Source organism: Passer montanus, unplaced genomic scaffold, assembly GCF_014805655.1.
Source record: "Passer montanus isolate IOZ18808 unplaced genomic scaffold, ASM1480565v1 scaffold106, whole genome shotgun sequence".
NCBI lineage: Eukaryota > Metazoa > Chordata > Aves > Passeriformes > Passeridae > Passer > Passer montanus.
Genome location: NW_024357170.1, coordinates 30,913 through 53,585, shown reverse-complemented (window position 1 = coordinate 53,585; position 22,673 = coordinate 30,913). Strand labels below are relative to the sequence as shown.

Genomic DNA, 22,673 nt, shown 5'->3' with positions numbered 1-22,673 from the left:
AGGAATACATCACATTTCCTGTCGTAAGTCCCCTGAAAGTGCTACTATCTCCAGCTTTGGATGGGTGTGCTGGAAGTTTCTTGTCTTATTGATCTTAGTGCAGCCCTTCGTTTGTGCACACAGGGTGCTTGGCTTGTGTGTGACACACTGAACTTGTAGGAGGAGTGAGAGCGTTTAGAAGTTACATCACCATTCTCTCATCCTTAATACCACTGCAGGTTTCCGAACCAGCCTCATGTCTTCTGCTTGTGGCCAGGGCAGTGGCTTGGTGTCAAGGCAACTCCAGGGGAATTTTGCCTCCCAGCTGCATTTTCTAATATGTGAGGACATGACTTGGTTTCTGTGCTCATCACAACTGCTTCCTCCAAGGTAAATTGCATATTAAAAATACGCTCATAGATACTTCAAAACGTGCCAAGACTATGGTCAGTGTGGGTTTCTCGGAGTTTTTTTGTTTGTTTGTTTTTACATTAGAAAACCATGTGGGGCCTTAAGGAGTGTGTCTTTCAGCATTGCTTTCAGAGGACCCTTTCTTCCTTACCTCTGCCACTAAAAATTCGCTTTGGACTGATGCTTGGTGCTGAAAGCTTGGCCTGAGGGTTCATTTTTCAATGTGTGAATTTCAGAAAATTGGCCATCAAAAAGAGGTGGTTTTGAACCTTTGTGAGATTTTTTTCTCCTGAAGAAAAATGCACACATTTGAACTGTCTGCTGTAGGGTCGGTGATGGTGAAGGAATTGTGCGCCCAAACCTATGTGCCCATTAGCCCTGTCCTATTTAAATTTTGAGCTGATTGTTCAGGTTCAGGCAATTTGTTGGGAAGGTATAGACAAAGACCCTGAAAATACTGACTTTCTGCAATTGATGTGAAAATAGGTGGCCAGTCAGAGGAGGGAGATCTTACACCCTGTCCTGAGGTGGACATCAGTGAGCCCATGTAGGTGCTTCTCCCTAGGGGAAAAATCCACAGCAGACTGGATGTTATTGCTTCTTCTGCTTATGGAGCTGCTTTGTTTTAATGTGTACTTCTTGGGAAACCTGGAAGAGAATTGTGATTTCTTTTTCCCCCCCCTTCTCTGAACACACTGCAAGATCAGGCAGCAGCACTTTATATCAGGTCCTTTTGTAGAAGACAATTATTAGTCAGCTGTATATGTGATGCTCATTAGTCAGATGTATATGTGATGTTTCTGTGATACCCCTAAAACTTCTTTCTGAGCCCTTAAACAAATTTGTTGTAGCAGTAGTATCTATCCATTTATCTTGCGTATTTGCAGTTGTATCTAGATGTATCCATTGGATGTCAGCTTCCTGCTCATTTGAGAATGGAGGAAGAGAAACCAAGCCATCAGGATTTCAGAGTATTTTACTCCTTTGTTGTGGAAGACGGGTTTGGGTTAACAGAAAGTCAAATTCTTTTTGGCAAATGACACAAATGTTGAATGAAAATGATTGCTTGAAGAATTTGTAAACTTATCTTTCATGTTTCTCAGTGCTGCTGATATTACTTGGGGAAAGTGAATCTGAAGCTCTTCTCAACTCAATGGGTCTTCAGTTTCACCATCATGTTTCTTGTAAGTAGAGAAATACCCAAACCAATTATAAAGATTTGCTTAAAATAGCGAAGAGGATGTTATTAATAGCAGATATAGTTTGCAGCCTGGTCCTGCGGTTATGCCGATGTTCCCCTTGGGGAATGAGGGGTGTCCCAAAGCTCCCGTGAAACGCGTGAGCCAAGGAGCATCTCTACTGCCCGGGGAGGCTCTGGGCTTGTTGCCTGCGAGTGGGGGTCGTTCGTAGTCCTGCAGGCTTGAGCCTGGACGGAGCCATATCTCCGGCTTGGCAGCTCCAGCCCGTCCGGCGAGGGGACAGCCCGGGCTGTGGCTCTCCCTGGGGACGAACCGGGGCCGGGGCCGGGCGGCGGCGCTCGGGGCCGGCGGTTTCCCGGGCGATGGGTGGGGAGAGGAGGAGGAGGAGGAGGAGGAGGAAGAGGAGGAGGAGGGGTCCCCGCGGCTTTATCTCCCACCCGGCTCCGCCCGCCGCCGGCTGTCTCCCGTGACCGCGCGGCACCGGCGGGCGAGCGCCGGCCAGGGCAGCGCCCATGGGCTGCGGCAACTCCACGGCCGNCACCGCAGCCGGCGGGGGTGCAGCCCCCGGGCGGGGGATGCCCGTCCGAGCCGCGGGAACCGCTGCCCGCCCTCTTGCAAGAGCATCTTCCTTTGCCGAGGCTGATCCGCTTGCTCAGGGCAGAGAGGGCGATGTGGCCTGCCGCGGGCACCGGCGGCTTTCTGGTGCCCGCTTGCCGCCAGAACCGCCACCTCCGACAGGAGCTGCCCGAGGCACGGCGAGCCCAGGCCGGGAGCTGGACGTAAGGATCCCGCCGGGGGTGTCCGCTCCCTCCTCTTCGCTTCCCTATAAGGCCACGAATGTCACTTCTGAAATGAATTTGTGCCACATCTTAGCCTTTTGCTTGTTGGAGAAGTTGGAGGATATTCCATGATTGAGGTTTCGTGCATGTTAATGTGTACTGCTGGCTGGTGTGTCCAGCTGGCTCCCTTATTTGTTCATTGCTATTTTCAAAAGAGATAAGATCTGGGAAGATGGTGCTGTTGTGCTCTTCCTCCCCTCTGCCCACGCAGAACAGGAAAGTACATGGAAACTGATAAGTGGACCTTCACCCTGTAATTATAATATGAGCATTTCTCAATCATTTTTCATGCTAGCTGCATGTGGCAAACATTGCCACCTGTTCCAGTACCTTTATCAAGTCTTTCAGATGCACTTGTGAGCTTTCAGCTCTTGAAAATGTGCAGAATAATGGTTGGACAACCTAGAATTACTGGGTCCCCATCTCTTACTGTTTTGATTTGCTTTGATTTAACCAGAGTTTCAGTGGTGTTTTGGGTGGTGCTGGTCCTGACTTGGTCCTGCCTGTGAGTGTGAGTGATGATGCCTTCTCTGGGGTGTACGTATGTGTGTATGCTTGTGGGGTGTGTATGCTTGTGGGGGGTGATGCTGTTCAACTCTGCACTAACACTCGGAGGGGAATGTGATTCTGCCATTCCTTACTCAGTTTCTGTTAAATTATTATAACTTAGCTTTTAGGTACTATGCCTATCCATCAGAGGCTTCTCTCACCCATAAAGAACACACTGTGTGAATTTGCTTGAACATTCAGTGCTCTTATTAGAGCTGTCCCATTTGCATACATGAATTCTCTCCCTTCACTTGATTCCCACATTGCTGTGACTGGAAGTTCCTACTATATATGACCAGTCTAGGTTCATACCACTGAGGTGATGCTTGTTCACATCCCATTTCTGTTTGCCGGATAAAAGCACCAGAGAAGTTCAGACAAGAATGTTGAGTCGATTATTAGTCCATTTGTGGTAGTTTCTAAGTTGATGTTGATTTGACTGCCCTGTGGAACTTGTACCAGGGTACAAATGGGTAAATGTCAAATAGCTAACTCTGACAGCAGTATTATTTTGAACTCAAAGTTTGTTTAAATGTGTCCCTTTGCATTAGAGGTAGTTGTCTTGAACAGGTTTTGGCTTATAGATACATTAAGTATTTTCACTGACGGTCTGACCTCTTTGATAATTAAACTTATTTATATGTTATACATAAAACATTTGAACTTGCATTTTTTGGTAAACTTTGGCATGCTCTTTTGAAATATTCCACAGATCTCTAAGGGCTTAGTGTAGGTAAAAACCAACAATGCCACATAAAACCCATCATTAGTGTAATGGAATTATTACTGTTGCACTGATAGACCTCTCCAAATCCAGTGCAGCTCTGAAAGGTCCAGTTCACTTCTCACTTTCACCACTGTCAGTCAGGAATTACTCTGTGCAGGCCATGGTCTTAAAATAACAAACAGCTGGTAATAAAAGCAACATGTTGGATGTCTCCTATGTATTTACTTCATTTAACATTCCTTACAAAGTGTGTCTAATAAAAATAAAATTCTTTTATAAAGGGGAAGGAGAAGACTTACCATTTTGGTTTGGAATCCTCAAACTTTTCAGGAAAATGCAACTCATAATTTGACAAAAAGATGTGACGACTGTGTAAATACAAATAAATTTTGTGGCATGCACAGCATGACTACATTTTTAATGCTAAAGTTATGACTATTCTGTAGTTAGTAATGTCAAAGCTAGAGGTACATAACATGTAATTAACCTGTAACTCTCTCTGTCATATCACAGGACTAAGTATAATACTGTAGCATACTTCACAGAACACATTAAATGTGTTACACCAATCCCCATTTTCTTACTCTAGTAAAATTCCTATTGTAGCCTAATTTGATTTTTCCTAAGCAGATGTATATATGGTGATAGTTCAGCTAATGATATTATCTTCTGTTGCATGGCTAGAATGACATCAGAGCTTTCAGCTCTATGGTCTGTGAGGTCTAAACTAATAGACATGATCTAGAATAACATTTCAGTCTGTGGTGCAGTACTCCAGAACACCAATATAACTCACAGCATTCAAATGTTCTTTCCAGAGTATCAGACAGTGGCAAAAAGCTCTTCAACTGAGAAATGGCAACTTCAGTTATCCAATAAACTGATGTATATACATCCTTCTTAAATTACCTGGCTATTTTATATATATATATATATTATGGCTTATAGTTATTTATCTCTCAACTTGCTGTTTTCCTTATGGTTTGTTGTCTCATTTTACATATACTTCTTTCATGTTATTTCCTAGAGTTTTAGAAGCTCAAAAATAGCTCCTTTTTGTGTCTTTTAAAAATATGCTCTTAAACATTTTTTTTTTTTAAATCCTGAGTTAAGGCATTTCCCTTCATTCTAATGATTCTTCAATAAAATTTTTTAACTGCCTCCTCCTTTCTGTATCTATTATAGTAGCAATGACAGCACCTTAAATTATAGTACTTTTTGGAGGCTGTCAGTCTAGCCTTAATTTAAATATATAGAGAAGCTGTTAGTCTGTGAAAAGCTTCAAGTACAGCCAAGTTATGATGAAGGAGAACTTTCATACCAAGTTTTAATAGATTTATTAACTTCAAGTTTGGTGTAATGCCCACAAAGCCATCATGCCCTTCTATTGATTGGGTCTAATCTGTGTACAGAACTCCCACCTGATGAGCTGAAGAAATAATCAATGTGAAACAAATTGATGATATTCTGTCCTCAGTTACAATGGGGGTATAAATAGAATAAATTAATTGATGTTAGAATGCGCTTCCTTACTGCTGACTGTTGGAGAACATCAGAAAGGAGCCTGCAGTAGAAAAGTCGTTCTTAACAATTGCATGTATGTGTGTGTAATTTGGAGGGGTTTTATTTGCTTTTTGTAACAATTTGATGTGCAAGAAAATGTCGTAGGGCATTGTTCATTTAAAAATATTAGGAAAATGTTTCATAATCTACTCAAAAGTCAGGTCCTGGCATTTTTTGTATCCATTTTATTCATGTGAGTGGTTGCCTCTCATGCTTTTCATATTTTTCTGAAGCTTTTGCCTCTCACCTTCACTCATGGTGCATTTCTCTGCACAGAAGAGTATCCTCAGTGGCTATAAATGTCTCTCAACCATCTTTTGCACTGGGCCTGCATTTACTGAAATCCTGCAGTGTCGCCAAGAGAAGCTGCTGTTGTTCTGAAAGCGCAAAACCTCCTCTCACCTAGTGGAAGATGCTCTGGATAAATTTGTCTTCTTTTTGACTTGTCACTGTTTAAATGCTGTGGGGTTTTTTGAGGGATCACAGATCCCTCATTCTGCTCTAGACAGAATGTTTTTCTTCTGTAATCACTGGGGCTCAGAGTAATGTGTGGCTGAATGGGCCATATTTATTTGCAGGCTCTACTCTTTCTTCTCCTTCTGCAGCTCCAAAATACCAAAATGCAGCTGTGATCCTATTGTGTAATGGTGTGAGCAGAGAGGTCATTCAGGACAGTTCAGTATTGCCTATTTTTTATGGATGTGGCTTTGTAGCTACTCTTCAATGTCTTGCTGAGGTTAGGTTAGAAAAACCAAGCAAACAAGAGCCTATCGAGATAAGGCTTGTAGGGTCAAGTGCTGCCTTTTTTTGGGCCAAGCTCTTATAGTGGGAAAAAATGGACAAGCTTTATATATGTGAGCCCTTTCTCAAGTCATTTATGGAAACCATCGTATCTATGAGAGCAGTAGGCCTTGCTGCTGTGGAGCGAGCTGCAGAGTGTTTGTGGATTGGTAGTAAACAAGATTCTTTGGCTGAACTTCCAGCAGAAGGAACTAGAGCAGCAATAAAATTGTGTTGCTCACTAAACATGCAAGAGTTAGACAAATATGTCAGTGAAGTTACAGGGTGAGGGTGAATGGATTGGACTTCACAAATAAGCTTGTCTGTATGAACTGAGATGTTTTTGGTTCCTTGAGAAATAACATCTATGTGTAAGGAATGTTCAGGCTCCCTAATGAACAAAAACTTAGAAGTTTTTACACAGAGATTTTTTTATAGTACACCTAGTTACAATTATGTGCATTTGCAAGCTCACAACTCTTGAAGGAAGAAAACTCCTTTGTTAACTGGAAACACTCTCAGATCTATTGTCAGGTACCTTAGAGACACTTGAGTGAATTTGAGCCAAACACTTGTTTCACTTTTGCTAGTGAAAAAGAGAAATAACCCCACTGAAATTAATGGAATCCCATCAATGGAAGTGAGGATAAACTAGTTTGCTGTGCTTATAAAAAAGTAGAAAACAATGTATTCCTTTTTATATGTATTTTTAAATTTATTGTAAAAGTAAAACAGATCTCTTAAAAAGTGAATTTGTTTTTATCATACTCAGTTCTCAAAGTTTTTTGTGCAAAATGCATTTCAAAACACTGCAGTGATTTTTCAGTAGTGTACCCTTGCTAATATTCCAAGAAAACAAGTGCTGCCATGTGTGAACATTAGTGGCATATTTCCAAACACGGATTTTTATAGCTCTACACAGAGCCCAGGCTGAGGGGTTTAAGTGACATCTCCCATCTCCAGAGTGAAGATGGATTTGTACCATAATGCATTGAAGACAGGCATGGCACTGAACATGAACATGGCACTGAGGTGCACCCAGTGACTGACTGGAACTTGATTATCACCTCTGGGGAGTGTAGAAGTGCTGTTGGCACACAATTCTTTTCCCTTGGCTTGAGGTTTCAGTTTGTGTATTAAACACTGTACTTTTGCTGTACTTCCTGCAAGCAAGACGCATTTTTCCGATGGGCATCCAAGGTGCTTAGACTCAGAAGAGTCTTGGCAAAGGCCTCTAAATGGGCCATGTACCTTTTTAGAGAAACTGATTTTGTTTGCAGATAATTTAGACTAAAAAATAAGAAAGTTATGGCCCTCATGCAGGCACGGCAAAGGAATAGTTTCTTCTGGAAAAAATAAAAATCCTGCTAGCTCCAGCTAGGCTTTTCAAAACACATGTTGTCTGAAGTGTTGCTGATGCCTGGGCTCTCTCTAGGGGTACAAGGGGGTGCCCTGAAGGCTCATGGCTGAGCTGAATGGATGAACTGGCCTCGGTAGCAGATGTCTCCCTACATTGACAGAGACTGAGCTCGCACAGCAATGCCAGCCTTCCACCTGGACACAATTAATTTGGGAGGTTTACATGTAGTGCTTTATAGATGTGCCCACAAAGCCAAAATGTCTCAGAGGGCTGCCTGGTGGAGTAAAGTTTTAAAACAAAGGCCTGAGCTTATTGTGACTAGAGATGCTCCCTCCAACTTCCATAAGGCTTTCTGCTGATACATGTAGCCATACTGAGATTGTGCTGACTCTGGAAGCAAGACTAACAGAAGAAAAATGTACAGTCTCATACAAGTCTAGTCTGTATTGTTGCTGGCAAAAGGAGGGATAGTCACAGCGTAGGAAATGGGAATAACTTTGCGTTCAGGAATTAGCTGTAAAGGGTGGTGTTTTCTGCCATTCAAGCAATCCATTCAGCTAGACAGCCAGAAAGCCTTGAAGGTCTATTTCTTCCTCTTGTTTAACATAAGAATGCAAAAGGCATATTCTTACACATCAAAGAGAGATGAAAGGTATTTGCTGTTTATATACATTTTTTGCCAGCAGAAGAAATAAAAGTTTTCCAAAAAATGAAGTACCATGGGAGAAAAAAAACACAACCTACCTCCAAACTCAAAAAATCTCTGGGATTGGCTGCTTCCGTTTCTTCAGAGTGAGCTCAGATCACTTTTTCCAGCTAAGTACTAAGAGGAAAGGAGAAGTGAAAGGTTTTTCTAATGTCTGCCCTAACTTCTGTAATTAAGAGAAGGGATAATTTACTGGTTACTCAGCTGAATTATATACTAACAAGAGCAACATAACATTAGTAACTTGGGAGGAGCAAGAAAGAGTTTGTATTTGGGTAAATGTTTGTCTCCCAGCAAGAAACATTTGAGTCACCAAAACAAAAAAGTCAGTCACTCATACCAGGCAGCCAGGTGGCAGCTTTTGTCTCTTTGGTTTTTTGTTAAATAGCAAGATGAATTAAGGGGTGGTTGATCTCGTTAGGTGTCTGGGGCTTTGGATGTGTTGTGTCCCAATGTTTATATTATTTCTGTCTAGTCATTTTATAAAACTTTGTTTATCTGTCAGGAAGAACGAGGCAGCATTTTACACATGTGGTGCCAGCTCTACAACTGCATCAAATGGCAGAATAATCAGGCATTTGGTTAGCTGTGCCAACTTTGTGACAGACAAAACCACCAGAGTTCTGAGCAAATGGAACCATATAAAATTCACAAAGATTATTTTTTTCTTATGTTGCTCCCATCTTCAGTGACTGCACCTGGGCACTGGTCCACAGCAGCATCATTCTCACACATGAGAGTCTGGCCCAGATGTGGTAGATTTAAGAGATTGAGTGGATAGTCATTAAGGATAAACTGAACAATCATGAGAAATGTGTTCTCTTACAGTAGCAAATTTTTGTTGCTATTTCTGTGTTGTTTAGGATAGAAAGACAGAAAAACAGTTACTGCACTCTTGGTTGGTTTAGAGGGGTATGCCATTATCTGCTAAACGTGTTTTGTTTTTTTTTTTTTTTTCTCTAGGTGCTACAGGGACTACTAAAGACGTGTAAGTACTTACTCTCCTCTACTACTTAAAATATATAACCCTGGACATATTTTCAGTCATACTAGCCTTATACTGGATTTAGTCATACATGATTCATCTGGCTTCTAACATATAATCAACACAACCTGATGTTTACTGTCCTTAGTGACAGCTTTCATCTCCACAAAACAACTCCTTGTCTTGTTTACTTTTCTAGAAATTTATTTGCTTGTTATTTCTCTAATAGAAATTTCTCTCCTTCTGTTGAGACTGTTTTCTAGAAGAGCTGGTTATGTTACTTCAGACTGCTTTTCCCCATCATATGCCAGTGCACCTTTTTCCAAAGGCCATGTAGTTGTATGAAGCCAGCACATAAATTTCCATCGGGCCCATTGAAGATTTAGAAAGCCACTGAAACAAACTGCCCCTCTTTGCATGAGACCCACTAACCCATCCAACTTCCTTTTCAGAGTACCCACCTTCTCTAGGTATTCTCTACATTAAAGATAGTATCTATTTGTTTGACATGGGGTAGCAGAGGGCAGCCCTACCCATCCTGTTTTTCTCTAAATCTGCAAGGTCTTTTTTAGGGCTATACTTACTTGCTGATACAGGAATGTACAGGAACAGCTTAATTCAGCCATAAATGTATTTTTCTACCAAAGAAAACCATAAAGAACTCCTCCTGAGGTCTTGTCTTCTCCTATTTCATGTAACTGGTATTTGTCACTAGAGTTTGCTACTGAGGGACCTGGGAAAGATTGTTATGTTATGCAATAGGAACACCTTTTGGTTTTATTTACTTCACCTAGAATAACTCCTCTAATTAGATGGAGGAATCCTGGTGTAGAAATGAGGGCAGTCAAGTCAGATAAACAAGTGGAGGGAAGAGCTTAACAAGAGGCTTGTGCTTGCTATTACAGAGCGAGGACAAGAGAACTAACAACAGGTGTCACTTGGCTGATCAACACTGTTGCCACAGATAGTCTTGAGATCTGTCTTACCTCTGTAGTCTGTTTTCTGGGCTTGCAGTGCCAGACAAGAAATAAATTACAGAAGGCAATCTTATAAGGAACCTCTTCTTGATGCAGCCTGCAGCATCACTGCCCTCAGTACTCCTGTATTTACAAACCCACTGGTTTAATTTACAGCAGGACATTATTTATTGTTCAGTTTAGATGGTTTAAGGACTGACTTAGAACTGCATCTTTCTTTTTGCTCATAAGTAGGTTTAAATTTCAAAATCTCATGCACTGTTGAATTATGAATGTTGTAGGCATGTTCCTGTTCTTAAAGGTATGGGAATGTGTAGAACTGTGTGTATATATAGAACTGTATTTAACTGTGTGTAAGCATTTTTAGAGCCTGACTGCAGGAGTTAAAATGGGAACATCCTACTTATTAGTGTGAGTTCATCTGTCATGCTTCAAAATAGTATCAAGATAACTTAGAAAAAAAATTAATTACTAGTGCAGTCTTCAACAAAGTGAAAGGGTCAGTCCTGGAGCTATTACTCATTCAGATTAAGGATAGTGGAGGCAGCCAAACAGCCCATATGAGTAATAGCAAGGTTGAACCTTCTCATCAGATATTAGAAATACACACCTACTAAAGTAAAGGCAGTGATGACCCAAAAGCCCGAATCAGGCATTCTAAAACTTAACAGAAGATTTTTATGAAGGAAGGAAATTATCAGAAAAATTATTTTCATTTCATAGAAATTAAAAAAGCAGATTTATATTAACTAATATTATAGATCCACAAAACCTTTTTACACCTTTTAATTTTCATCAGTTAAAGCTTCTCTTTAAATAACCCTTTTTTTTTCTTTTGCTGTCAAATTTCAGTCATATCAGTTTTGATCCAGAAAAACATTTAGGTGTGTCCATCCTTACATGCTTTTTGGTACCAAATCTGGTTATTCTAATGTGAGGTTTCTCATTTCTTGACTGTGACTCATTGCCAAAGCATCATGTCTCCTGGAGTGAGCAGCCAAATGGAAGGGGAGAGGGCTGGATCCTGCTCTGAGCCTTCCTGGGTGACAGTGGAGAAGCTTCTTTGCCCTCTGGGCCTGGAGTTTCTCCACCAATAAGATTGGGGTGATAATATGATCTTCCTCTGAAAGGGCTCTTCCTCTCTGAGGGCTGTGTGGTGACAAGGACACCTGCTCTGAGAACGTGTGTGCCCTCTCTGCTCCAACCCAGAATCTGCCAGACAGCTTCAGCCCATGCTCCTGCCCCACTAATAAAGAAACATTCATCACTGCCAATTGGGAAAGCCTAGCTGTAGGAAAAGTAAAGGATATGCTAGAAAGTAAGGCAATGCCTGTGGTATCAGTGTGTAGCTGAGTCTGTGTGAGGATTCGTTACAGTAGGAAGGAAAGGATACAGCAGTTCAAGCCTGTTTCAAAATATTGAGAGGAAATGCATCAAATACAAATTAAAGGCCCTTGTTCACAAGAAACACCAAGAATCTGAGGAGTAGTTGTCTGTCACTTGTTCAAAGTTCAATGAATCATTTCTGGTGGGACTACTGAGCACAGCTAGAAAGAGTCTCTATAATGCTCAGCACAAACACAGCCATAAAAGCTGAGGTAAGAAAAATGTGGATGGAAAGAATTGGTGTGAATGCCTGTCATCTGACATTTAAAATATGTGAGGAATGGTAGCTTCTTTTACCATCAAACAGACATAGGACTGATGGATGTAAAAGCTGACCAATGAACAAAGTGTGCTTTTCAGACTTTGGGTGACAGAAAGTCTCTTGGGACAGACAAAACCTTACCAAAAGAAGGTTTATTATTCAGCTGTAAATAGAATGCCATTTTGTGGATTTGCTGTTAAATCTGCCCATTAGCTCCAGGACTCTATCCATGCTACCTGCTGAAAACCGTGCTCTTGGCTCCTCTGCCGATGTCAACAGCGTCTGAGGCAACGACACAGCAGCCAGTCAGCACGAAGCTCCTTGAACTCTTAAGTTCCTTTTGCTGTCTATTCCTGATGCAGAAAAGCTTATCCTAGCTTGCTGTCCCTGGAGAACTGCTGGACTCCTTTGTCCATGTGAGCCCAGGAGATGTGGCAATGGGAGCACTGCCGAAACCAAAGGAGCTTCTCTCCAGTCTCACTCCCACGTGGTCGAACGTTGCTGTTGTGGCTTTGCTCCCTGGAGCCACCCGTGTTCAGCCAGCCTGGGCACAGGAGCAGCACCTGCCTCAGTGGCTCAGCAGACACTAAACATGCAAAATTAGTGGGCACCCTGCAAAAGGGTGAGCCATCGTGTGTGAAGGCAAGAGATGTGTGAATGTGTGTAGTAAATAAACTGGGGCAGCATTCCTTCCTGAGCCCCCAGGAAGGTGTGTAAAATGGCTTATTCCTTAAGTGCCATCATCCAAATTTTTCTTTCTTTTCCCTCTCACACTCCCATGTTACTGCTATCTTTGCTCACTCCCTCTTTTCTGGCAGGGCTACAACAGTTTGCCCCCAGTCAGTGCCCAGCCCAAGAGTTGTCATCTGTGCAATCCCAGATTATTTTTGCTTTCATGCATTTGAAGAAAAAGGTATTGCAAAATTACTACTTTGATTTATAGCTAGTAAGAGGAAAAGAAGAAAGCACAATGTTTTAAAACCCTCTTGTCTGCTTAATCATAGACCTGGATAATTTGTTTTGGTGAGAGAATTATAGTAATGGTCTGTGATGCCATATTACAAAACATTTCTGGAACAGAAAAAAATGACCCTGTTTCCTACCAGGATATTTTTTTTAAAAAAAAACCCATTGACATTAATTTCCTGTTGGACAATATTGATTATTATTCTTACAATGCCATTTCAGAGGCTTCAAGCTGTGCCTGAAGTTGTTGGCGCTTTTAAAGGACCCTTTTCTCTGGACAGTGGTTAATCTGGATTATAGAAAATGTTCCCAATTGTATGAGAAAATCAATCCTGTGACACTTTTGGTTGGTTCAACAGAAATGATTGTTTGTGATCTTTTGGGACCCAAAGTCCCTTTCCTTAAGTAGAATTTGTTTTCCCCCGTAAAAATACATCCTCATTTCCACCCACTGATATACACAGGCTTTCCATTTTCTTCAGGAGAAACTGGCCCACACTGTGACAGAGCAGCTTCACAGTCCTCATGAAAAAATGTCTCTGCATTCTCTGTCAGTGTGTGTGAAGACTGTAATATGACTTAGGTGACTACACGGGGTCACAGGAAATGGGAAATGCCTTCTGAAATGTCTCTGGTTCTTCCAGGAAGGGAGGCAGGAGGCCAGGGAATGAGGAGTTTATTGATCAGTCTTTCTTGAATGGTAAGATGTAGACAAAGACAGCAGACAAGGAGTGCTATGTCCTGCATAAATATAATTTAACAAAATTGCAGAATAATAAGAATTACTCCAAGCCTCAACTATTAAAAGGACCTGTGTACCCTTACTCACTGTGGTGATGCAGAAAGGATAGTTGATAATGTTCTGCCCCTTAGGAAGAAGGTAGATATCAGAAAATTTCCAAGATGTAGCAGATTTTTCAGGCATTTGTTCCCCTCCCAGGAGGTTTAAGGGCATTTTCTTGCACTTAAGAATGCATCTTGCTATGAGCCCTCTGCTCTTCAGGCCAAAATCCCATTGACCTCAGGGCTCTGTAAGGGCATAGAGCCCCAATAATTAAACAGCAGGCACATCAACCTTTTAGAGTAAATAAATTGGTCAGAGACCCAGCTAAAGTGAAACTGTTGCCCCATCCATACCCAGTCATGGAAGTAGAGCTCAGAATCTGAATTTTTAATCAAAGGAGGGTGAGTGATTTGTGTGGTGACTGGTGTTGGGACACAGACTGAGGCTGCAGCACAGGCATTGCAGGAATAAATTCTTTGTACTTTTTTTATTACCTTTGCCTTCACGTTACTTTAATCCCTGCTCCCTTTCATCTACACTGAACAGTACATAACTGGGAGGAATCAAAACTCAGTGACTCTATTGATCTGCAGACTGACCTGTGATTTTGCCCTAAAGTTAAAGGAGAAGTAATTTCCCATTTATATGGGATTAATAACAGCATTTTGGTCTGCAAACAACAGGAATTGCAGTGCCTCAATTTATAGAGGCCCTGTAACAGCTTATGGCTTCTGTCATAGCTGCTGTGTATGCTTCTCTCTCCTCATCCTCACTTACATGCCAGCACAGACACCCAGTCCCTCTCAGGAGAATTTCCTCTTTTAGGGGAATAGCAGTCCAGGCTTGTTCCTGTTATATGCTGAGCCTTAATGTTCTTTTCATGTGGGGAGTAGTGTGGAGACTTATTTAGGAGTAGTGTTAATTCATGTGGCTCTGCTCCCAAATCTACTTTGAGATCTCACTGGTGGGGTCATAAAAATTAAGCTGCATCTTTTCTCAATCCTTTATTTCTTCTGTACTGTATATTAGAAAATTGTACCTTTTTAAACCTGTGTGAGTACTTTGTTGAATGGTGAACGTCCTAATTTAAACTGGGATCAGTAACAGTTCTTCCCTTGCTTCTGAATTTACCCAGATGGACATGAAAGAAACAGTCTGCTAACATGCTTTGTATATTTTGATGTTGCAGAGCAGAAGAATCCATATCAGATGATGACAAAAGGAGGTAGGTGCTTTGCTCAACCAGGGTTGGCTTTACTTGCAGTAGGCTGCAGCGAGTTCTGCCACCAGTTCTTCATCCTTCCTTCCTTCCCTTCCTTCATCCTTCCTTCCCATCCTTCCTTCCCTCCTTTACTCCCAGCAACACCAACAAAGCAGAAGAGAAACAAAAAAAGAGGAGGAAATCTCACACAGAGTCGAGTATTGATGAGTCCACCCAGCCTGTTATTGAGCTGGGGAGGTGGGAACTTTGTGGCAAAAAGAGCACATTATCTCACAGCTGTAGGTGGTGTGCTCTGTAAGGGCTGCTGGCCTCTGCCTTCACACCAGCACTGCCACAGAAGGTGCCATTAGTGCTTGTGGGAGATCTCTGCTGGGCTGGAAGCTGAAGGAAGTATGAGTCTGTTATCAAGCAAATTAGAAATTGGCTCAGACCGCCAGGAACTGGAGGAGGTGTGATTGATTCCGCACCTAACAGGGCAGAGCAGTGTAAAGGGAGTCTCTGCAGGTAACTCCAGGCACATTTTTTTACCTCCCTTCATCGTTTTTACCTCCCTTCATCAATCCCTGCTTTTCATACAGGGCTCTTTGGAGCCAAAAAGTATCCTCTGCAAGTCCATGAAGGGGAGAGGTTTGGGCCATGAAAGTACCTAAGACACTTGTGCTCCTTTTTACTAACAGTTTTCTCCAAGTGTGACCCTAAGCAGGGGCAGGCAGGTTGCATTTATTAATGAGGTCAAAGTGCTATTGAACTGGTGTGCATTGTTTGAAGTGTGGTGCTTTGGTGGTCCCAGTGTCAAGCATCAGTGTCAGACTAGCTCTGTCCTCAACTGGATATACTCAGAAGAAGCTGGGCAGGTGGGGTTTATTAATTGTCGCAAGACAGCTGGGATCTCATGATAAACATCAGGAATTTGAGTGAAAAGCTAGCTCCTTCCACAGGGAGAAGTGTCCCAGCTGAGCTCTGGTGTAATTGTTTCTCACCAGGAACTACGGCGGGGTGTACGTAGGCCTGCCGTCGGACGCGGCTGCCATGGCTCCCAGTCAGACGAAAGCTGCACCCAAAGGTACTGCCACGTTCTGGATTTATTTCCCCTTGCTTTCCAGGGATCATTTTATCTAGTAGGATAAGTGTCCTTTAAAAATCAATTATTATTTCAGACAGACTGGCTAGCCTTGAATCCTCTTAAGGCTGTGGGGCTATTTATACTCGTCAAAGGGACTGTTCCCTTTTATTTAAAATTTAACACTCTTTTGCAGAAGGATCCTAAAGCAGATGCTGACAGTGTAGGTACATGGTCTTCTGAACATCTTCTCCACTCTCTGACTGCTCTGTGAATTCAAAGAAAACAAAACCCTGTTAGGACTAAAAGGCTGTGATAGATGCACTTGCAGAGCCCCAGCGCTATTTTTAGTTTTGAAGGTATTTACTTGCATTGTGGTGAATTCCAGTAATAACAGTTAGTAAGTGCTTGCTTTCAGGTTTATTTCTGTTCTTAAATGAAACCCAGCAGAAACTGTTTCTTTTCCATGTTATATTTTTGAGCAGTGGGAAAAAGCATTAGATTTATAGCTATTTAATTGACAAGTCATAAACATGTAATTATGAAATAATGTAATATTTTTTGATTTAACACAAAAAATGCTGCTGTCATATATGTGCAGCACAGAGTTTAGTCACTGACTGGTGCTTTCAAAATTTGCTGCAAAACAAGAAAATGAAAACCAGTAAGACTTTTAACCAAAATAAAAGTAGCTGGTTTTGGAACAGTACTAACTAAACAAAATGCATGTTTTGTTGTTTATTTTAAGATTTATAACTATCTTTGTCTTTCATTTTCTAATTAAGATTAGAAGGAAATAAAGACATCAACATGCAAACAGCCTGAGGTACAGTATGTTTTGATTAACATTATGTGCTTGGCATGCATTTGCTGAACAGAACAAGGCAGCAATGCTCCCTGTGATGCTCTAAGTTGGTCTGGGAACCACCAAGTTACATCTCCAGCTGCATCATAACTTCTCAAGGCTGGACCAGGGACCAGTTCTCAGTGGGTGCAGATATAAATTAGACAGTAGTAAAGTTGTCTTCTTGGTGAGAATTGAGAAGCAAGGAAACTCTGTATTACTTCATTTGGGAGCAAATAAAAATCAAATGTCCTAAGTGGTACTCAGACCTCCCATGAGAGGTGAGAGACATCAGCAGTGCTTAGATCAGCATCTGCAGAGACAAAGATTTTTCCAGGAATGAGGATTTTGCAGTTAGAAAACATCTCCTTTTGTGGAAGGACCTTAAAGACCATAGTGTGTCACCCACTAAGTAATGTATTCGAGCTTTCCCCTTGCTATGGGAGTATCTTTGGGGGCTTAATTTTCCACCAGCTATAATAGGACAATGAAGATTTATAGGCTCTATTCCTGAGTGAAGAGTTTTGACTAACTAAGTTTAAAAAAAAAAAAAGCTTTATAAGTTCATGTCTGCAGAAAAAATAAAAACCAACCAAGTTTCCATTCAGTACTTGAACTAAATAAACATTGACAAATTTTGATAGGGAACTGTTTTGATGTCAAGCCAGTGGGGAACTGAAAATTATTAAGCTGCCAACAATTTCCATAAGAAACAGAGCCTTTTCCCAATTTAGGTGAAAAGCCAGAAACAGTTTTGACTGGTCCTGGTGCTGGATGCAGGCCTTGTAGAGCAGAACACATAAGTGCCTTTATTATATGAGTGGTTAAAACCCCAGAACTTTTGTAGGAGCAGTCCTAAACAGGGAGAACTTCAGGTGGTCTCCATGGCTAATTTCAGTAATCTGGCTGAGATGTCTAAGCTAGAAACACCATCACCCTTGACCAGGCCAAGGCTCGAGCACCGTCTTGAGACTGCAGCTTTCCATCTGTGGTTTATGAATAGAGTCTGAGTAACTTAGGTCCTTGTCTAGGTGCTTTAGTGGAATGCTTGAGGCTGCATAGAACAAATCATTTGACCTTTTTTTTGCTATTTAAAATAGCTGAAAGTGTGCTTTGCCTTCATTCATGCAAGATCAGAGCTTAGCTGCTGACTCAAGTCTTACCCAGAAGAGCAGCTGCACAAGTTTGTGTGTGTGTGTGTGTGTCTGCAGTTCATGGACTACAAATCTCTCAGCTTCTAGTGGTGACCTAGTTCTTTGGCTTATGTATAGAACGTTCCTGTATTGCTTTTCCACTACTGCTTTACCACTCTACCTAAATCTGATCCTTTTATTTTTTTTTAAACAGTACAGGCTATTAAGACCAGTTGCCAGTGCTTTGGAGAGAGCTGTCTTTGTGCTGAAGATTTTGATATTTACACAGCCTTCTGGAAAGCAAGAGAGATCAGAGCACCAAAAAATCCAAACTGTTGCAAGTTCCAACTACGGGTAAAGCTTAAAGTACAGCGCTGAATGCGTTTCCAATGATAGTTGCATTATGGAAACCTCCTGCTGTTCTCCATTGAAAGATGAAATTAGTGAACTCATGGTGGATGTTTCTGCACAAGAGCTAACTTTGATGATCTGCAACTTATTTCTCTGTGGCCATATTGCAGATTCCATCAGCTATCAGCTACGCTTCATATATTTCCTCGAACAAGTTTGATAGATTTTATATAGAAAACCATCACTACTCTCCACTCAATAGTTTCTATGGTAGGTTCCTGTAAATTAATTGTTATTTTACTTCAGAGTAATATATTTGACAAGTTTGCATCTTTTGGGGAATATTGCAAATTTTAATATTTTTTCTGTGAAATATTAAAAATAGGATGAAACAAGCTTAAGACCTTAAGGTTCTTTATAATTATTACTGTCCCTTTTATACCATGAGACAAATATTAGTGTTTAATCTTCACCTTGTAAAATGATGTTGCTCAAGGAAATTGATTCAAATAAGAATGATATACTTCATTGTATTATTTACATGTATGTTTATATTTTACTTTACTTTTATAAAGCATTACATGTAAAAAAATACTAGCAAAATAAACTATTATGTGTTCCATTCAATGTAATAATAATATGTCCTTGCATAAGGCTGAAGTGATGGTATTTTCAGAGATAATGGGATTAAACTCCAGTGCTGCATCCTCCTGACCTGTAGAGGATTTTTGATCACTGTTAGAGTTTTGTATCCCTGTCTCATCTGAAAGCATCTCCAGTATGGCAAATTGAAACAGAATGAGCATTATTACTACTATAGCAAATTGTTCAGGTTTTAAAATTCATTAAGTTAATAGCAATTGTAAGTTTCACATAGGACACAAAACAGATTGTACATTTACAAATGGCTGAATAAGTATTTCAACTATTAAAGCTTTTTGCATTATTCTTTAGTCAAACTCTTTTTAATGGGACTTGATGTGCCATACACTTTAAATAATCAAATAAACAAAAAACCCCACCCAATCTGCACCATGTTAATATATTACTGTACATTCATGACCATTTTTAAAATTAAAAGAAAACAGCAAACCAGAAAATTTGGACATGAAGAAATAAAGCACTGTGAACCATGAAATTCCTCCCCTTTTCACTGATACCCATTACTACCAATCAACTACCATTGACTATGATTTCCAGTAACTTTCAGCTTTCACTTTTATATAGAGGTAGCTTGATGTGAGGCTTGTAAAAAGAGATATTTAAAATTATTCCTTGCTTGTCCTCTTTTAATTATTTGTGACATTATTTATTGCTATTCTTTAGAAATCTGCTACTTGGGTTATCAAAAATTTCAGGCTTCCAGCTCCTGAAGACAAACTTGCATCTCATTCTTGACCATCAGCCTCAAACTGGTATGAAATAATCCTGAAGATTAAGATGTGGTGTTAAAATATCTCTCAGTATAAATGAAAGTCTGTAGATTATAGCTGCAGTGTCTTGTTGCAAGCCAGACTGGTGAGGACTCAAGTAGCCCTGGGTGATAAGCATGCAGGCTTTTCTCCTACCTGCTTACCATAGTTTCCACTTCACGTGTTCCACAAATGGCCAAAATGGTTTTCATAACACAAGTTTATTTAGTACAGAGCAATGCCTGACCTGATCACAATTGTCTTTCCCAAAGCAGAAAAAGCACCAGTCATCCTAGGAAACATCAGCGTTCAGCTTGTGCTCAAAAAGCCAACAGCAGATGCCAGTAATCAACATGGTTTTTTATCCACTTCTATCCTTCAGTTGCTGAGAAGAATCATCAAAAAGGTGGACAGGGCTAAACTTGAGCATCACTTGTTCTCTGCTACTGAGTTCTGAAGCCCATGTGTGGGCAGAGGGAAGGAAGAGGTGATTGCTGATGAACAGCTCCTTGCAGCTGGTGGTGGGACAGTTGCAAAGGGTACTTTCCTTGGTTCACATCATCGCTTGTTTTTCCTGTGCAGAGCTACAGAGAAGCTTGGAGCACTTTTCAGAATTGGTCTTTTAATGTTTCATCATCTGAATGTGTGGGAGGTACAGTGGTTTCTTAAAATTTTTGTTGCTCTGCATCATTTAATCTCAAAAGTTTACTGACCAACTGACAAATGTGCAGCATCACACACTGGAACCTCTAAAATGGACATACATTAATTTATGCTATGCAGATCTGTGCCATCAAACTAAAGAGCTAGGGCCATGCCCTTGTCTTCAATTTGCAGATTCTTGTCTTTTGTTTTCCCAAAGATCCATGAACCTAGAAACTGTGTTACAGGATGCTGTATTCTGTCCTGGCAAAATTCCACTTAGGGAACTGATTTTCTGCTCATGAAAAGTTCTCTGTGGTGAGCAGCCTTTGTTAATAAAGCACATGTCATTTCATGGAGAAATGAGTGTATCTGCTCTTTCAAAACTTACAATCTATGGATATTTCTGTTAGGAGGAGGAACAGAAAAGAAACCCTATATGCCAGCTGCCAGCTGTGCATGTGACGGCATCCTTGGAGAATATTTAGGCACTCAAAAGATGGTTTAGTGGGAGAAATGAGAACAGATCACAAGGAGCCATAGAATGACAGAGTTATTATTAAGGAATATACTTTGGTTTTGTCAAAACATCTTGAATTACCATTTGTGAAAAATAAACATTTAAATGTTGGGGCTGTAATACTATTTTCCTTGCAGTGGTTTCTCTTTCTCCAGCCAGAGCTGAGGAGCCAGTGGAAATAATTCAGCAAAGAATTGATTTGGGCTTTATAATCTCAGAATCTCTGATCTGAAATTCTTTGGTAGCCCAGAAATATTATGCTCGAATTCATGAATCTTGAAAAATTCTGGAGTAGGAAAACAAGATTGAAACGACAGTTAGTGACCAGCTGAAAAACACTCAAAATATCTTGTATTGCAAATTTTGGTCTTGTACAAACTATATCACCTCAAAGCTTCTCTTTTGAATTATGCTAATGAGACAGTGCATTTATTTTGCTTTCTACTTAATGCAGGTGCTTTGTTGTAAGTGCCCAACTTTTCAGTTTCTGGGTAGTCCAAATACTGCCTGTCTTTTATGTGCCATACACATCCTAGTGTACTTCAGATGATGTGACAACTCTAAGCCTCTGTGTTGCTCAAGGGTTAAATCTTGTCACTAAGAGAATTGCAGAAGACCTGGTAAAAGCCAGTGTAAGCTTAATTAGAACTTCATTCACTAGAAATGAAATCCTTTCCTAGCAAAGAGTCCACACAAGGCTGAAGCTGCAGAAAGTCATAGTGGTGAAATTTGTCTCTAATAACACAAAGTACTAATTTACTTGTTTTCATCCTGCATGTCTGGCAGAGGAGACTCTGCTGTATGGAACTATGGTTGAAATGGCATCCCTATTCCCTGTCACCCACACAAGTCTAGCAATTCTCAATAATCATGCTTCCCAAGCAGTCAGTGAGTCACTGCTGATCTGTTTTCTGCAAAGTAGACCTCTGTTTGGTTCCCATGGTGATCAGAAGTGACAATTATTACGGGCTGCTACTACAGTTTCTCAGTTGTGTGTGCCCACTAAAAGAAGCTCTTACCTGGTTATAGTCTCTGGGTGTTTTGCAGTGCATCATCATTGCTTCCTATTGACAGCAATTTAAATGCTTCAGGTGAATTGGCTTTGTATAGAACAGGCTGGAGGAGGGGGATTTGGGGAGTATTTTTGTTTTGCAATGTATTTAGAACAAGATGAAGAAAATAAAAACTCTGTAAACTTTCTGTAGAGCAATGGTGTTCCAGTATTGCAGGAAATCTTTTGAGGCTGGGCTAAATGACTCAACCCTTGCTTTAAAGACAATCAGGAACAGAACTTAGGTTTATCATAATAGGAGCTATTTCATTTTACCTGATCTGACAACTTTTGCTGAAACTCAGGGGTTTTCAAACACAGAAGAATTTCCCAGACAGCAGAAATCTGTTACCCTGTTGTGGGATCTTCTGTGTACTGGTCACTATCTGGTCACTATTAAAATACTTATAGCTGAAGATAGGACTCAGCTCATGAACCAGATCCTTCTGTGAAGTGCAGTGAAACTCTCATTAGCATAACTGTACTGAGAAAAGTACCACAGAATGAAGCCTGGGTAAAAGTGGGATTTTTGTGCCAGAAAGGATAAAACACAAAGGAGAACAGGAGAATGGGGATTATTATGCAGTGAAAGCAGATGTAGAAAGAGGTTAGGAACAGAAAATTATGTAAAAAAGGAAATACCTTAATTAAGTATCCATTGCATTTCTCTGTGATTCTACTCTCTAGTAAATAGAGCAAGAAGTAGACAGCTGCCAAATTGTTTTAAGACTGAAGAGAAATAGGAGTTGGCTTCCAGCTCCAAATGGGAGTTGGTCATTCCAACCCTCAGATGTCTGAGACTGCAAACCTTTAAGGAAAAGACTTGTCTCATTTTTATGTGCCTAAAGTCCAGTGTAATAAGCCCATGTACCTTAAAGGTCCTTTTGGGTGTTACCAGGATATATAAATATCCTGCTGTCTCTTTCAAAATTTCAAAATTTCTTTAATTATTATTCTTAGTTTAT

At 40.7% G+C, this 22,673-nt stretch overlaps 1 protein-coding gene across 4 annotated transcripts; it reads left to right on the top strand.

The window, feature by feature from the left end:
• The first annotated feature begins 1,499 nt into the window (after nucleotides 1-1,499).
• On the top strand, nucleotides 1,500-20,462 carry CUNH12orf75 (chromosome unknown C12orf75 homolog). 4 transcript variants are annotated; one of them, XM_039721593.1, is made up of 7 exons: nucleotides 1,500-1,574; nucleotides 9,077-9,101; nucleotides 14,663-14,698; nucleotides 15,679-15,758; nucleotides 16,546-16,581; nucleotides 17,952-18,353; nucleotides 19,768-20,462. In XM_039721593.1, the coding sequence occupies exons 1-5, from the start codon at nucleotides 1,544-1,546 to the stop codon at nucleotides 16,578-16,580; spliced, it is 207 nt and encodes a 68-aa protein (XP_039577527.1). In that variant the 5' UTR covers nucleotides 1,500-1,543; the 3' UTR covers nucleotide 16,581; nucleotides 17,952-18,353; nucleotides 19,768-20,462. The 4 variants fall into 4 exon arrangements, with proteins under 4 accessions (XP_039577527.1, XP_039577536.1, XP_039577518.1 ...); XM_039721602.1 differs by lacking the exon at nucleotides 19,768-20,462 and adding an exon at nucleotides 15,952-16,114 and having other exon boundaries at nucleotides 16,541-16,581; nucleotides 17,952-19,029; XM_039721584.1 differs by lacking the exon at nucleotides 19,768-20,462 and having other exon boundaries at nucleotides 17,952-19,029.
• The last annotated feature ends 2,211 nt before the right edge of the window (nucleotides 20,463-22,673 follow it).

What these genes read in the sequence shown, in the direction of transcription:
- CUNH12orf75 (XM_039721593.1), top strand. Translation starts at nt 1,544, where the DNA reads ATGGGTCTTCAGTTTCACCATCATGTTTCTT. An exon ending in GTTTCACCATCATGTTTCTT is followed by an intron (nt 1,575 to 9,076) that starts GTAAGTAGAGAA and finishes TTTTTTCTCTAG; the next exon opens with GTGCTACAGGGACTACTAAA. An exon ending in ACAGGGACTACTAAAGACGT is followed by an intron (nt 9,102 to 14,662) that starts GTAAGTACTTAC and finishes TTGATGTTGCAG; the next exon opens with AGCAGAAGAATCCATATCAG.